The following is a 14407-nucleotide window of genomic DNA, read 5'->3' on the forward strand; positions in this document are numbered from 1 at the left end:
TCTGCCAGGGACGAACCGTCTCGGGATGGTCCCACACACCCCCTGCCTGGCGGTGCGGGAAGGTGCTGATATGGGGCCGAGTTGGATCGCGCCTTCCCGCCGATAGCACCACAAGTAATGGAGCAGGCGTACTTAGCAGCCCATATGAATCGACAACTTTTAATATTCGCTTCCGAAGGCTTTCAGTATGACTTTCAGGGGCTTAAGGTATCGGGACTAAAAGGAAACAATGCTTTAAAGGGACTAGTGTAGGACGCGAACACTGAGTGTGAAGACCGCCAAGTGGGTCCCGCGTTCTGAATGTCGACCTCCTTTCTAGAGACACATCACCTACCTTTCCCATTTCCCAACGCGCAAGCTGAGCTGCGGCGCAAATTCTTTCACAAATACAAAATTCGGCGTCTCATCCAATTTCACATGCGATAGTCGAGCAAACCGACCTCTCACCAGCTCACCCTCCTTTTCCAGAGAACCAACTTGTGGATATTATCACAACCTTAACCTGATTTGGATTTCCAAAACGCCTCACCAACTTGCCAGCCAGCTTCGTCTATGCAACCAAGTACCTTCTTCTCCTCAGAATGGATCCGCCGCAGATATTAGACTATCACGCAGATCTAGGTATCGGTCAAAATGCGACGGACCCAGAAATCAAAAAGGCGCATCGCGCACTTGTGCTTCAGCACCACCCGGATAAGCAAGCTCCTGGAGCTTGCAAAGGCGCTCACGACTTCATCAAGGTTCGTACTTAGCGCTCTCCACTATATGCTCTTGTGAGATTCGAATATTCCGCTGACATGCACACCAGGCCCGTGAAGCCTATGAGTTTCTTCGAGATGGAGTGAAGCGCGCTGAGTACGACGCCTCCTATGCCAACGTACGAGCCGCTTGGAAAAGGTACAATAAGTTCCTGCAACGCCAAGCTCAAGAAGAGGCAGACCGAGAGGCCGCCGAAAATGCCAAGAGGCAAGCGGAACAGGCCGCAAAAGAAGCCCAGAGACAAGCGGAACACGCCGCAGCAGAAGCCAAGAGACAGGCGGAGGAGGACGCCAGACAACAGTGGGAGGAAGCCAAACGCGGATGAGAGAAAGCACAGGCTCTCCGAAAGCCTGAAGACGAGTGGAGACGCAAGATGGAAGCATTCAAGGAGGAAGAACGCCAGATCAGAATGATCCGCATCCAAATGGAACGCCATTTACGCCCAAGTCAGGAACGAGGAGGCCCGAGCTCAGGAGAACGAACTAGCTGAAGCACTGAATGACATCTGGGAGCACATACAGACCGACGGCAGAAAAGCAAAGCGAGCCATGGAACAGCAGGAAAGGGAGGAGATCCAGCAGGCAGTACAGGAGATGAAGGCCCGCTGGAAAAGGATTGTCGACAAGGAGGAGAAGAAGTTCAACAGGAGGCTGGACAAAGAGAAAGCGGACGTCAAGCAGAACCTTGAAGCCCAATGGTCCATACGTCAAGAGCGCCATGACGCGATAAAAGCTCAAAGACAGGCCGAAGAAGAGCATGAAGCATTGAAAGAACTACGTGCACGGCAGACGGCATGGGAGGATTACTACCGCAGAGCCGCAATGCAGCGAGCCAAGGAGAAGCAACGCAAAGAGGCGCATCAGCGAGCCAAAGAACAGCAACGCAGAGAGGCCGAGCAACGAGCCGAGCAGAAACGCAAAGAGGCAGAGCAGCAAGCCGAAGAGGCCCGCAGGGTCGAGAGGGAGCGGAAGGCGGAGGAGATGGGCGTCGCAGAGGAACGCCGTGAGGCCGAGGAGCGACGCAGAGCTAAAGAACAACGCATAGCCGAAGAAGAGAAGCGCAAAGCGGAAGAAGCTAAGCGCAGAGCTGAAGAGGAGAGACGCATCGCCGAAGAAGAGCAACGCATCGCCGAAGAGAAGCAACGCAAAGCTGAAGAGGAGCAACGCAAGGCCGAAGAAACGAAACGCAAGGCTCAAGGGAAGAAACGCAAGGCTGAGGATCGGTTGCAGGAAAAACAAAGAATCGCGAATGAGAGATCCGAAGAAGCGGTTCGCGAGGCCAGAGAACGTCAAAACGCTGCCTCAAAGGAGCGCCTCCGACGTAAGAAGGAGAATCAAGCCGGAAGACGGTCAGCTCGGCTGAGCGCTGCTAATTTGAAGCGCAAAAGCTGCCACCATGACTGGGAGAAAGCCGGATCAGGAAGGTGCGAGTCGTGTGGGAATTTGCAGGCGAGGTCTCTGTCGAAATGTCTTCAGTGCAACCTGTCGGCTTGTGCCAAATGCACGTCAAGATCTGGAGGTGCTGTGTAGTGTAGCATCGGCGGCGAGTTCCATGCAAGGGGTTTCTTGTACTATAAGACATAGATAGAGAGGGCTTTACAGTCATGATATCAGGAATGTGACTGCGCGAGACCTTCCACTTAGGGTTTAGATTATGCATAAATTCCAGGAAACGGCCCGTTATATCGACTGACTCAATTCCTTTTACCCCCTGCTGTTATCTGTCGTCATCATCATTATCGTCTGCTGTCATCTTCGTCTGCTTTCGTCTCCGTTTACTGTTATCTTCATCTACCGTCGCCTTCGTCTACCGTCGTCTTCGTCTGCCGTCGTGATCGTCTGCCGTCGTGATCGTCTGCCGTCGTCTTCGTTTCTACTGTCAGTACACTGCTAATATGTTCTATGGGTAGCCTTTGGGTCCTCTAGTAAAGATTTAAAGCTATTCTTGCCTTAGAGCGCCTATTTGGCCCTTCATCAGGAGGCTTAGCAATGCTAGCAGTTCAAAGCTGCAACAAATCTCACATTTGAAAGATCAGCGATAATCCGCTTAAATGTCGAATTTATGAAATATTCCACGTAGAGAGCATAAAGATATAAAGAATTAGCCTTAGACAGGTGTTTGGTGTCTGAGGCAACGTGTAGGAAAGATAATTCAGTACGGCTGGACTGAGACAGTGGCGATACAAGTAGGCTGTAGCCTATGGAAAGGGACGATGGCTACGTCACATTTTGAATGCCCTTGGTGAAGGCTCCAGGCCTGTTCCACTTGTAGGCTTGCATTGACCTCAACAGGAAAGGCCTGTCGCATAGCTAACAGGTATGCTCTCGTTAACCATGAATCAAAAAAAGTATGAGATGTAGAGGGTATTTTCGTGATGAACGGATTCTTAGGCATCCGTATTTCTAGGTCTTACTCTATGCAGTTCTTTTGACAACATTATGTTTGCGGCAAAGCTAGCGGAATTTGCAATAAGCAAAGTCTAGGTAGCCTCATGCTGATACGGCTGCGTGCATGCTGGGCGTATGAGACATGCAAATTACTTCCACTCTGCCCATAGGGAAAGGCGCAGTCATCCTTGTGGCGCTACTTCGCCTCACTTACCACTGTGTACCTTGTTGCACAATACCAAAAGGAAAAGCCTAAATATTGCAGAGGGACTTCACATGGGTCATTGGGTAACACACCACAGTGGGCGCAGCCGTTTGGAGCGCGATACTTCTTGTATCCCACGAAGGTATTCACTTGGCGCTCTGACTGATAAAACGGTCGTGATCGCTCCATCTCTGTGATCTCTAATACCATCCCAAATAAATGAAGGACCCAAATTACTTACTTGTTTAAAATGACCATTTTGTCCGAATATTTCAAAGGATGGAGATCTGGCCTTGCGCGGGCCACTATCGCAGCTGCGGTTGTCACTCTCTTCAACATCTGGTTCTTGGCCGTGTTCGCTTCTACTATGGAAGTCATACCAGGTCAGAAATACGAAGGAATCCTCTTCACGGGAAGTTGCGCGAGGGCCAAACAGCTCAGTACTTGGTCGCACGTGGTCATCAACATTCTTGGTAGTGTTCTTTTAGCAACGGGCAACTACACACAGCAAGTGTTGACATCACCTACGAGGGATGAGATCGACAGATCACATGCGCAAAAGAAATGGCTTTATATCGGTACGCCATCAACCAAGAATCTCTTCAGGATCTCTAGAAAGCGAGTTTTGGTCTGGACTTTCTTAGGACTCTGCTCACTTCCCATCCACCTCTTGTCAGTTGAATCAAAACAAAATCAAAGCGTCTCTAGTCTGCTAATAAGCGATCCTTGATAGCTACAATTCTGTGATTTCCTTCGATTAACACGCTGAGACCTATGGTGTTTTCACAATGACAAACAATTGCTTTGATAGTAAGAACGTTTCTTTCGAACATCCGCGGCTGAAGACAATGATGTCTGCCGGTCAAGTCCAACACTTATCAGCTGGAGGTTGTATGAAGGCTTACAAAGACGATTTCCTATTTCAACCAGGAAGATCAGATGTTATACTAGTCACCCATCCGCGACGTGGAGAGAATGACACCCGAGCTTCTATTGCCTCTCTGTCAGAATGCCAAAAACAAACCCAGCAACCGACCCACATTTGCGACCTAATGGGTGGCCCGGAATGCACTGCATGGATTCCTTTGGAAGGACCCGACTATTGTGTGTCTCGATCTCTTGAGGAACAGTGCAACTTGGTTGTGGACACTAGATTCTTGGCCATCGTTGTTGGATGTAACCTCCTCAAGCTTCTTGGGCTGGCTGCCACATGGCTGTGTTTGAAAAAACGGCCCCTACTTACCATCGGAGGTACAGGATCCATAAGTCTACTATCCCGATTTTGCACACAAGCTGACAACCCAGCAGATGCTATGGAGAGCTTTCTTACTCAACCAGACATTACGACTCGAGGATGCGGGATGATGTGCATTTCTTTCTTCGACTCTCCAGATTGGAATGATCAACCAACGATCTGGATCCCAAAGCGTCGCTTATGGGCAGGATCTGTTTCGTTTTGGAGATATTGCTCATTTTTACTATTGTGAGTATCTCTAGGATATAATGTTTTTCACTTCAGCATTAAATCGTCTTGCTAACAACAGTGAAACTGCTCTAGATGGACCACTGCACTAGGAACCTCAGGAGTATTTCTTATTCAGGCGTTCGAAAAGACTTGGGAGGGGTATGATCCTTACAACGGAGTGCCAAGCTCGTCAAGCCCTTGGGAGAAGGGGCTCGGAACAGTCTCGCTGGACTGCCTTATTGGGGGACAAACTGACAAGGGATCTGCTGGTACAGCACTCCTTGTTAATTCCCCTCAACTGATCATGTCCATGATTTACGTAACTTTGAACAGTCTTTGGACATCGATGCATGCGAATATCGAATGGAATAGTTACGGGGAGAAGAGGAAAAGCCTTCGAACATCAGTACCGATAGGATGCCAGCGAAAGACCTATTTTCTTTCCCTACCGCTTGTAAGTTGCTGACTCTCTGACCAACCTTCAACAGAATTCAGTGAAATTTATCACATCTCTAACTACGATTGCATCAATAGCGATATGGCATTCCGCTTACAGCTGGATCCATAGCACTTCATTGCCTAATTTCTCAGTCTATCTTCCTTGCCAGAGCTACAATAGTCCATAATTCATTTGGATCTAATCCGACAGAGGCAACTTTTGCAAAGACAGGCGGATTCTCCCATCTCGGGATCACACTGGCCATTTCTCTTGGCTTTTTGATAACCTTTGGTACCTTCGTCCTCAGCTTGCGTCGTATTCCTACGAAAGCGCCCTTCGTGGGAACATGTTCAGCGGTGATCAGTGCCGCTTGTCACCCACCTAAAGAGGACATAGATGCAGCTACGAAAATGGTGCAATGGGGTGTTCTTCCAGTTGGTGCATCCGATGAGTGGCAGGGACGACATTGCTGCATCACAAGTATGGAGGTTGAGCCGCCGAAGACAGGGATGACGTATGAATAAGAAATCTATTCAAATGTCGAGCTATTCCTGTTGTAAATGATTGAAAACACGAGGAAGCACGGAGAGTGGTTAATTCGAGGGTTTAAGACACGTGATGGAGTTGCAAGCTGCAACCATCACGCCGGGTCCCCGGAGTTGCAAAGCAGTCCTTCAAATTCCAAAATCTTTCAATTGTACTAGAACCTCACGTATTCCTGTGTTCCGAATCTTGACTTTAGCCGCCTCTCTCACGCCTTATCAAGGACATCACCACTCTAAAGAAGTCTTCTCCGGACGCATTTGGTATTTTTCGTTTCTTCCATTCTCGCAAATGTTCGCAGAGGTCGTCCAGGAGAGCTTGTTTCTCCCTACGTTGTTGCTCCTCGTCCCACGATCGCAATCTTGCGATTGCTCCTCTCAATTCCTCTTGTTGCCAGGCTTTGTGCTCTATCCATTGGGCTAAGGAACGAACGAGGCCGGTATGGTAACTCGCTCTCTTGAGGGGATCTGATAGGCATTCGTACGCCTCTCGAATCTATGCACAATTAGCCGTTTGCTACCAACCAAAAGTGCCGCTGGCATTGCAAAATTGAGCTGGATACCCGTTTGAAATTGTCATCGGCCGCACCAGGAGCTTGCTTATCAGGGTGGTATTTGAGGGCAAGCTCGTTGTGGGCTCGACGTATCTCTTCCGTTGTTGCCCCCAGGCCTATGCCTAAGTCTTTGTAGTAGTCTGGAGTCAAAGGAGGCTCCATGTTGGATGGATATGGTAACAAGGTGTAAGTGCAAAGGGGAATGAAGTTTCAATAATTTTAATCGAATGACTCGTGTCTCACTTTGCGAAGAAATGCTGACGTTTAAGTAAGCTTTGAACTTCAGTTGGAGAACGTTCTGGCATTGAACCCCGAGTACCGAATTACTCGAACTCGCTCACACTCCATTGTGATGTTTGTCTGTCGAGTCAGATGTCCTTTAGAACTTGTTTCAACCTGAACCACCAAGGCCTACGGCCTCTTTGACTCGGTCATTGTGTATTGGCATCGTCTGCTGGAGGTCATCTCCAGGGTGACCTTTTCAGAAACCAAAGGGAACAAGTCGCTTTCCATTATTCCAAAGGTTGATTGGAATGGCTCTGATTCCCTCGACCCGTAAGCGAGTAGGCCATCTACGAGAAATGACAATGAGTGAAATTCACACAGTCGTATTTTGATCAAACCCAAATTTAGAAGAAGATCGGGGTCAAAAACGAAGAACCTGGACCTCGAGAGCGGTAACGAAAGAGTTGATGATCAGGAGACCTGAGATGTTTGGGACATTAGCAAAAAAGTGATGATAGCACGACCTGGTTTCGATCCAGGGACCTCTGGGTTATGAGCCCAGCGCTCTACCCCTGAGCTACCGTGCTTGTTGCTTGATGGAAACTTCAGAACCACAAGTGCCCTAAGACGTGACCCGGTGGAGCGTGTTGTGACTCACCCGTGGGTCGGGCAGGTTTTGTTTGCTGGCCGAGGACTGACCGAGCTATGCACCTTGGCAGCCTGGCCCGTAATGGGAGAACCTCTAAGTTTCAATGAAAGGACAACCCAAAGGCCAAATTTCCTTCTGAAAACGGTCGGAGTTATGGAAGAAAAAAAGATACTGTATTGCGAAACGTTGTCGCGCTGTGTTGGGACGTGGAGAAACATGCATCGGCCGAATCAACCCAACAGCTCGGGCCAAAGATCAAGACCCACCCGGAGAAGGCGTCCCGGATCAAGGGATCAGGAACAGGACGGACATCCTCAGACCAAAAAGACCCCGAGCCACGTTTTCTCCCCGGATAATTGGACAGATAGTTACCTAATTGCCAACTCGTCTTTATCAATCTGCCGAACCACCTTTGATCTTGGACATGTGGGTTTGCGGGGTTCCCAAGGCCGACGCTTATCTTGTGCGGATCCGAATTCCCGTATTCGTCCAAAAGCCGATCGATTTTCCCGACGCCTTCGGGAATTGGCCATGATGACGGACGTTGACCGGAGAGGCATGCAGGAGCGACATGCCAATCACGCAAAGGTATCAGTGATGGTTTCTCGTGTTTATATCCGCTGGGCCAAATCGGGGGCTCAGAGATTCCCCTCACTACATGCAAACAAACTTGCTTTCTTCTCTCTCCGTTTTGATAAGCTTTCTTGAGGTACTGGGAAAACTGCCAAGAAACGGTCAAGAGTCAAGATGGTAGCACCGGTAAGGCATCACTTACCAAGGCAACATTTATGAGACTATCTAACGGCAATGACCAGAAATGGAAGCGTTTGGTACGGTTCATCGCCGAGGATGACTGGAGGGAGTACATCGGCGAACCTGTGGATGAAAATGTTGATGGTAAGATTTCCCGACTCTCAATGATCATCATTTTACTCACACCCCGGAAGTTGGAGCGGCCTTCGCGGCGTCAACTCCCGTCCCTGTCCGTGTCTTCTCCGGCACATCAGCACTCGACGCCTCAGCAGAGCCAACGCAAAAGGTCCTCAACATCCAGAAGCTTCTACCTCCTCTGGCACGGAAAGAGATCGGCACTATCCGCTGCATCGGCCTCAACTACCGCAAACATGCCAAGGAGATGAACCTCGAGCTCCCAGAGCATCCAACTTTGTTCTTTAAGCCGGCAAGCTGCTTGAACGCATCAAATGCCCCGCTGGTAATTCCCCACCAGGCAACCGATGCCCAAGCAGACTACGAAGCGGAGCTTGCGGTGGTGATTGGCCGTGATGCCAGGAATGTCAGTGTTGAAGATGCTATGGGCTATGTTCTGGGTTACATGTGCTCAAACGACGTGACCGGGAGGAAACACCAGTTCGCCGGCGCGCAGTGGGGCTTCGGCAAGGGGTTCGACGGCTTTGCGCCGATGGGCCCGTGTCTAGTCAGCACGAGCAGCATCCCGGACCCATCCGTCATTGAACTGAAGACGGTTCTCAACGGCGAAGTCATGCAGGAGGGTAGAGGCGACGACATGATTTTTTCAATTGCCGAGATCGTGGCATACCTCTCGCAAGGTACCACGTTGGAAGCTGGAACGGTGATCATGACGGGAACGCCTCACGGTATTGGTGTGAGCAGGACTCCGCCCGTGTTTCTGGCACCTGGCGATGACCTCCGCATTGTCATGAGCCATGGTCTCGGAAGTCTTGTCAGTAAGGTCGTGTATGAGGACAAGCCGCAGAAGGCAACAAATGGTGTGAGTGGAGTCAAGGCGGTTAACGGGGTCAATGGTGTTACTGAGGTTAAGGTCAACGGAATTCACTGAGGGAGAGCAGTCCTCAACTTGTTGATCAGCGGAATATGAGTTCCTTCTAGCATTACTAATATGATCTGGGCATGCATACGTTGTGGGGCTAGTCCGAACGAACCAGCCTACGAGGTGCATCGTGAGTCGACTGATGTTATGTCATAAGGCGGGCTCGTAGGGCGCTGCAGAGGTATTTCTCCAAGGACAGTGTAATTTGAACCAAAAGCAAATTTAAATATACAACACCTTCGTACTATTTGATTCGATTCGGAAGCATCATCAAATTCATCCATCAGAATGGCATCGCCCAAAGTATTCATGTAGGTCATCCCTCTAATAACACGAGCTACAGCTGATTAGGCGAAAGAACCGGAGCAACCGGCTACATTGGAGGGGACTTCCTCTATGCAGCCTACCATTCTCATCCGGAATGGAGCTTCTCTGCGCTTGTTCGAAACCAGGAGAAAGCAGCAATTCTACAAGAAGCATTCCCAAACGTCAGGCCTGTCTTTGGAGACCTCAACTCAACGGACGTCCTGCGTGAGGAGGCTTCGACTGCCGACATAGTTCTTCGTGAGTCTTCCGCCTTCCCAAAAGTATTATATCTCATACAAAACAAGATTTCGCCGATTGCGACCATGAGGAGTCTGCCAGGGCTTTCATCGAAGGCCTCAAACTCCACGCTGCAGAGCGACCAGGATGGTACATCCACACTTCGGGAACGGGCATCTTGACCGTTGAAGATGGTAGAGCCAACACATGTGGAACGCACCGCTCAAAGGTCTATGACGACTGGGATGGTGTTTCGGAACTACTGAATCTTCCAGACGACGCTTTCCACCGAAACGTGGACAAGATTGTCACTGACACAATCGCATGGCCCTCAAAGAACTTCAAGACAGCCATCGTCTGCCCCTGCTGCATATACGGCCCTGGCAGGGGCCCAGGAAACACCAAGAGCACGCAGGTTTACACGCTGGCCACTACCGTCCTAGAAAGAGGCAAGGGTATCAGGATAGGGGACGGTGAGAACATCTGGCATCAGGTTCACATCCAAGATCTCAGCAACATGTACCTGGCCTTAGCTGAGGCTGCGGCTAATGGTGGAGGTAAGGCGACGTGGGACGATGAGGGGTACTACCTAGCTGAGAATGGAAGCTTCTCGTGGGGTGACGTGGAGAAAGCTGTTGCGCAGGCGGCCTTTGACAAAGGATTGATCAAGACATCGGAACTTGATGTTCTTGACTGGGACGGCGTTGTCAAAGAGGATCCTAAAGGTCCTTACAGATGGGGCTCCAACTCCAGGGGTCTTGCGACCCGCGCCAGGAAGTGTCTCGGGTGGAACCCTGTTCAGCCGAAGCTCATGGATCTTATTGGAGACATCGTGGAACTTCAAGCCAAGGACCTCAAATAGTTTTTGGTCGGATGTCAGATATCGAGATAAGAATAAACTGGATGGATTTGTACTCTCATAAGCTCACGTTTCGCTGCCTTCAATGGGTCTTTGTCGCCTGCCTTTGTACGATTGAGTCTCAGTGTTTGATAATTGTCTTGAGTTTTGCAACTGCTCTAACCATGAACCAGTAAGATGGCATTTCATTGTCACGCATCTCAGACTTGCTGGCCACTGCGCAGGCAATCCAAAGGTGTTGCAGCATGGCTTTCTCGAAAGCTGATGATGCCATCATCACATAAGAAAAGAATTGATCAGCAGCCATTTCTTATCAGGTTGGTAAATTCAACGCGTCCACTTTAGGCAGTACTATCCAACGGTAGCATCAGCGTTTGTGCGTATCAGTGCCAATTCTCATCCACCCCCACATGTTAACTTATCATTCCAGGCATGATGGAGACAACCTGGGTGCCACGAAAGCCACGCATCTTGGCAATCTCTCTGCTCCACCATGAGATCCATGACGAATACTGGCGCCCATTCTATCGTGAAGCAGCGCGCCACGTCACTCTCCAAGTAGCCACCGAGCCAGAAACTGCCATACAAGTCTTGCAGCAGAGCACGCCCCCCAAGGTCGTCCTCATAACCGACGGCGGCCTCGCACGTCCCGAGAACGGCCACGTCTGGTACTCCGTCTTGGCGTATGTGCACCAAGGAGGCACCGCGATCGCAATGGGGTTCTTCTCGTACGTCCTGGTGGAGGCTGAAGTGAACTCGTTCTTCTTACTGGCCGGCCTGGATTGGCGGGCGAGAGCGTGCCCAGAGGGACTCTCTGCGATGCTGAACAGGGACGCGGACCAGGTGGGCCCGACAGGGCTTCCAAACGACTTCATTTGCTGCCAATCGTTTTATTTGACAGAGGTCGGCTTCCATGAGGCTTGGTACGTCGGACAGCCTGAATGCAAGAGGCTCAAGAATGGAGAGACTTTCTTTGGGCCTTGCTGTAAGGGTATTTCGGTCGGCGTTCCTGCGGCTTTTGGCAAGATTGGAAAGGGTCGTCTTGGATATGTCGGAGGTCATGATCCTGCTTGTGGTTCGGGTGATACTATTTGGGCTATGTGTGGCTTGCCTCCGCTGTACCACAATGTCTTCAGAAAGCCGATGGTGGCATGGAGCGAATGAGTGGTGGGATACCCTGAGTATAACGGTTGCGAGTCTGGTCTGCTATCAATTTTGGATCGATGCTTTCGAAGTCCCTCTAAAGCTCTAGATATTCGTTTTATCATGCATAATTGTGTTAATGACATGCTCCCACTGTGATAAGTCTCCACTCTCAGGCAAGAAGAATCCCGGATCATCCCAGGTCATCTGAGCACTTGAGGTGCTGTACGGCAGCCCAAGGCCAACAAGCAAGGGGTCGAAGTCAGGGCTCTCGACCGGTAACTGAGGTTGCGTATTCATCACATTCGAAGGCCCAGCAGATGTCATGGGCCGTTCAGCTGGAGATGCCAAAGCCAGGGGTACCATCGGGTTGGGTGCCGGTGGTTGAGACTGCCTTGCCTTCTTCACGCATAGCTCAACTATCTTGACTTCAGCAAGGGCGAACTCGTTGAGCCAGACATCGTTTCGCTGCATCTCGCAGTATGCAGCCAGGTCTTCAAGAATGGCCTGAGACCTGCGAGAATGAGGATCTCTGACGGCAATGATACCAAGTACCAGAGCGCTATTGAAGAGGTTGTGGGGGCCTAAGCTCCATTTCAGCCGATCGTTAAGAGGTTGGCTAAACATCTTGAGACCCATGCCTAGATCTGCACAAGCCGAGGCAATGCAGACGTCGTGGCTGTGCTTGTATCGATTGGTGATGGATTGCCGCAAGAGAAAAGGTCGGTGGAGGGTGACTCGGGCGAAGTGGTACATGCTATGAAGGTGAAGCCGTTGCCATGGCAGGAAGGGAAGTCGCTCGTCCTTTGATGTATCGGGGTCGTCGAGTTCGAAGTATGGTGGCAACCTGCCTCTCCAGGTCTCGATCTCTCTGTCCAACGTCAAGACTGTCTCGTAGGATACCGTAAATAATCCGAAGCATCGTTCCTGAATCTTGCCAACAACCACGGCCAGCTCATGAGCAAGTCGACTGAAAACGCTTGGGGTAGGCTCGGACAGAGGTGCTTCAGTGACATTCGCTGCTTCTTCGTCATTCAAATCATCCAACCACACGTTCGACGCCGGCTTGACCATGCACTGCTGGTCGACAATGGCAAAGGGTCTTCCGAGCGCGAGCGCGATTGTCTTGTCGAGCATGTAGAGATTGCTCCACAATCGCCGTCTTGTCTCTGTCTCCTTCCTGGGCAACCTCCATCGTTCGCCGTCGATATGCATCCCCTGCGCCTGTGCCATACGCATTGCGAAGCTAGTGGTGAGCCATGATTCTGGTACACGGCGAGTGTAGATGAGATAACGAGTCACCAACACCCCAGCTCTGACGAGGTCCGTCGATTCGCCGTAGAACGTTGGGGCAATGACGATGGCTCTTCTCGCGGCCCAATAGAATCTTTGAGAAGTCTCGTGGACCTCTCTTTGAACTTCTTTGTTCCGTGGTTTTGGACAGTCAAGGAGGACACCATAAGCCATGACAATGAACAGCAACGCCAGCCATCTCAGGTCAATGGTTGCGAAGTCGTCGAACCCAAACTTCCTAGACCAAAAGTTCTCATATTTGGCCGTGAACGAGGTTGGCTGGACGGCGTCGATGGCCCAGTTAAGTTCGTTCAAAAAGCAATCCGTCAACCTGTCAACCGTTGTCTTCCTTCTCGGTAATAGCCCAAGCAGCTCCCATATCTGAGAGAACGGGCCGCCTTCATCACGGAACGAATGTGTTGAGCTGGCCTGTGCCTTTTGAGACAGTCCCGAAGATAGCTCTGGTGCCGGAGCTTGAATGATCTTTGCCGCCGCTTGAGGGCCGAAATACGATGATCCAAAGAATGACGGCGCGTCGCGGCTTTTGAAGAGATTGCCGACGGTGTATTCGGCTGGCTGGTCTTGTCCGCTCTCGCATTGCCGTCTGCCGCCTCCGCTGCTAGAGGACGTCGACGGAATTGCGCCGGATCCCGAAGAAGACTCGTCCTGACGTTCGGGCTGTTGTGTCGGGATTGAGGGTGTTGTCGTTGGTGAAACCGGTGTCGCGAAGCTGACGACTGGTGATATTATCGGAGGCCGGGATCGTTGAGCAGGTCTTTCACCGTCATCTTCCAGATGGCTGTACGAGCACGATGCGCCTACTCCTCGGCGTTCGCAGTTGAAGCATGGTCGAGATCCGTTGCACTTGAGATTGTTGAGTCAGTAAGAGACGGTCGAGACATCAACGTTCTGCTCAATGATTGCCGTTTGTCCGAAACCAAACATTCCCAAGACCAACAAACACTAAGATGCGTATCGCAAAAACTCAAGAAACAGGCCGCGCCAAGACAACAATCAGAAATAGCCTATCAACTCACCCTCTGCTTTCGCCGATGACACGACTCGCACGCAACAGCATGCCTCCCTCGCTTCCTCTTGCGAGAAATCGGACTTTTCGCGTTCGGGACGTTAGCCGCAGGGGACGACGTCGAATCCATCGAATCTGAGCCGCGTCTGGCCGGAGAGAATGCCGAAAGGATGCGCCCGGTGGTTGGGGCTTCTGAGATCGGGGAAATGGGGCCTAACGGGGGGAGATTTTGGGTCGAGGCGATGTCGGCCTTTTCATAATTCTTCACGCGACGGCGCAGCTCCTCCTTTGTTATCGCTCAGAGTTCCCCCACACTTGACCGAGGGCAAATTCTTGGCTCCCTAGCCCATCGAAAAAGACAGGCCGGATGATAAGCAACCCTGGCATGTTTCCCCGGCTTTTTGGTGGCATCCCCGCTAATCTGCATGGATCATCAGCCGACGCCATTGATAACTGCGGGCAATTCCCGACGCAGAGGAGTGTGATGATAGCGCTAGCGTCGGGGAA

The 14407-nt window shown here is 50.9% G+C and overlaps 7 protein-coding genes across 7 annotated transcripts; 6 read left to right on the forward strand and 1 right to left on the reverse strand.

The window, feature by feature from the left end:
• Window positions 1–581: 581 nt before the first annotated feature.
• On the forward strand, window positions 582–2158 carry CGGC5_v013335 (Reticulocyte-binding protein 2-like protein a; the record flags this gene model as incomplete). Its single annotated transcript, XM_066152914.1, has 4 exons — window positions 582–740; window positions 809–1059; window positions 1211–2079; window positions 2139–2158. 4 exons carry the CDS (start codon window positions 582–584, stop codon window positions 2156–2158), a joined length of 1299 nt encoding a protein of 432 aa, XP_066007713.1.
• A 1443-nt stretch (window positions 2159–3601) lies between these two features.
• Window positions 3602–4112, forward strand: CGGC5_v013336 (uncharacterized protein; the record flags this gene model as incomplete). Its single annotated transcript, XM_032036051.1, has 2 exons — window positions 3602–4023; window positions 4085–4112. 2 exons carry the CDS (start codon window positions 3602–3604, stop codon window positions 4110–4112), a joined length of 450 nt encoding a protein of 149 aa, XP_031884727.1.
• Window positions 4113–4403: 291 nt separating this feature from the next.
• On the forward strand, window positions 4404–5384 carry CGGC5_v013337 (uncharacterized protein; the record flags this gene model as incomplete). The annotated part of the gene is made up of 5 exons (XM_032036052.1): window positions 4404–4602; window positions 4660–4834; window positions 4910–5135; window positions 5233–5270; window positions 5351–5384. 5 exons carry the CDS (start codon window positions 4404–4406, stop codon window positions 5382–5384), a joined length of 672 nt encoding a protein of 223 aa, XP_031884728.1.
• Window positions 5385–7972: 2588 nt separating this feature from the next.
• On the forward strand, window positions 7973–9044 carry fahd2-2 (Fumarylacetoacetate hydrolase domain-containing protein 2; the record flags this gene model as incomplete). The annotated part of the gene is made up of 3 exons (XM_032036053.1): window positions 7973–7984; window positions 8041–8122; window positions 8173–9044. The coding sequence occupies 3 exons, from the start codon at window positions 7973–7975 to the stop codon at window positions 9042–9044; spliced, it is 966 nt and encodes a 321-aa protein (XP_031884791.1).
• A 279-nt stretch (window positions 9045–9323) lies between these two features.
• On the forward strand, window positions 9324–10440 carry CGGC5_v013339 (Uncharacterized protein; the record flags this gene model as incomplete). The annotated part of the gene is made up of 3 exons (XM_032036054.1): window positions 9324–9346; window positions 9394–9599; window positions 9647–10440. The coding sequence occupies 3 exons, from the start codon at window positions 9324–9326 to the stop codon at window positions 10438–10440; spliced, it is 1023 nt and encodes a 340-aa protein (XP_031884792.1).
• Window positions 10441–10872: 432 nt separating this feature from the next.
• CGGC5_v013340 (uncharacterized protein) lies at window positions 10873–11601 on the forward strand (the record flags this gene model as incomplete). The annotated part of the gene is made up of 1 exon (XM_032036056.2): window positions 10873–11601. One exon carries the CDS (start codon window positions 10873–10875, stop codon window positions 11599–11601), a length of 729 nt encoding a protein of 242 aa, XP_031884968.2.
• An 84-nt stretch (window positions 11602–11685) lies between these two features.
• Window positions 11686–14030, reverse strand: CGGC5_v013341 (putative transcriptional regulatory protein; the record flags this gene model as incomplete). Its single annotated transcript, XM_032036057.1, has 2 exons — window positions 11686–13737; window positions 13911–14030. 2 exons carry the CDS (start codon window positions 14028–14030, stop codon window positions 11686–11688), a joined length of 2172 nt encoding a protein of 723 aa, XP_031884967.1.
• Window positions 14031–14407: the final 377 nt, after the last annotated feature.

Source organism: Colletotrichum fructicola (genome assembly GCF_000319635.2).
Source record: "Colletotrichum fructicola Nara gc5 chromosome Unknown KSG_Nara_v1_contig08, whole genome shotgun sequence".
Classification (NCBI taxonomy): domain Eukaryota; kingdom Fungi; phylum Ascomycota; class Sordariomycetes; order Glomerellales; family Glomerellaceae; genus Colletotrichum; species Colletotrichum fructicola.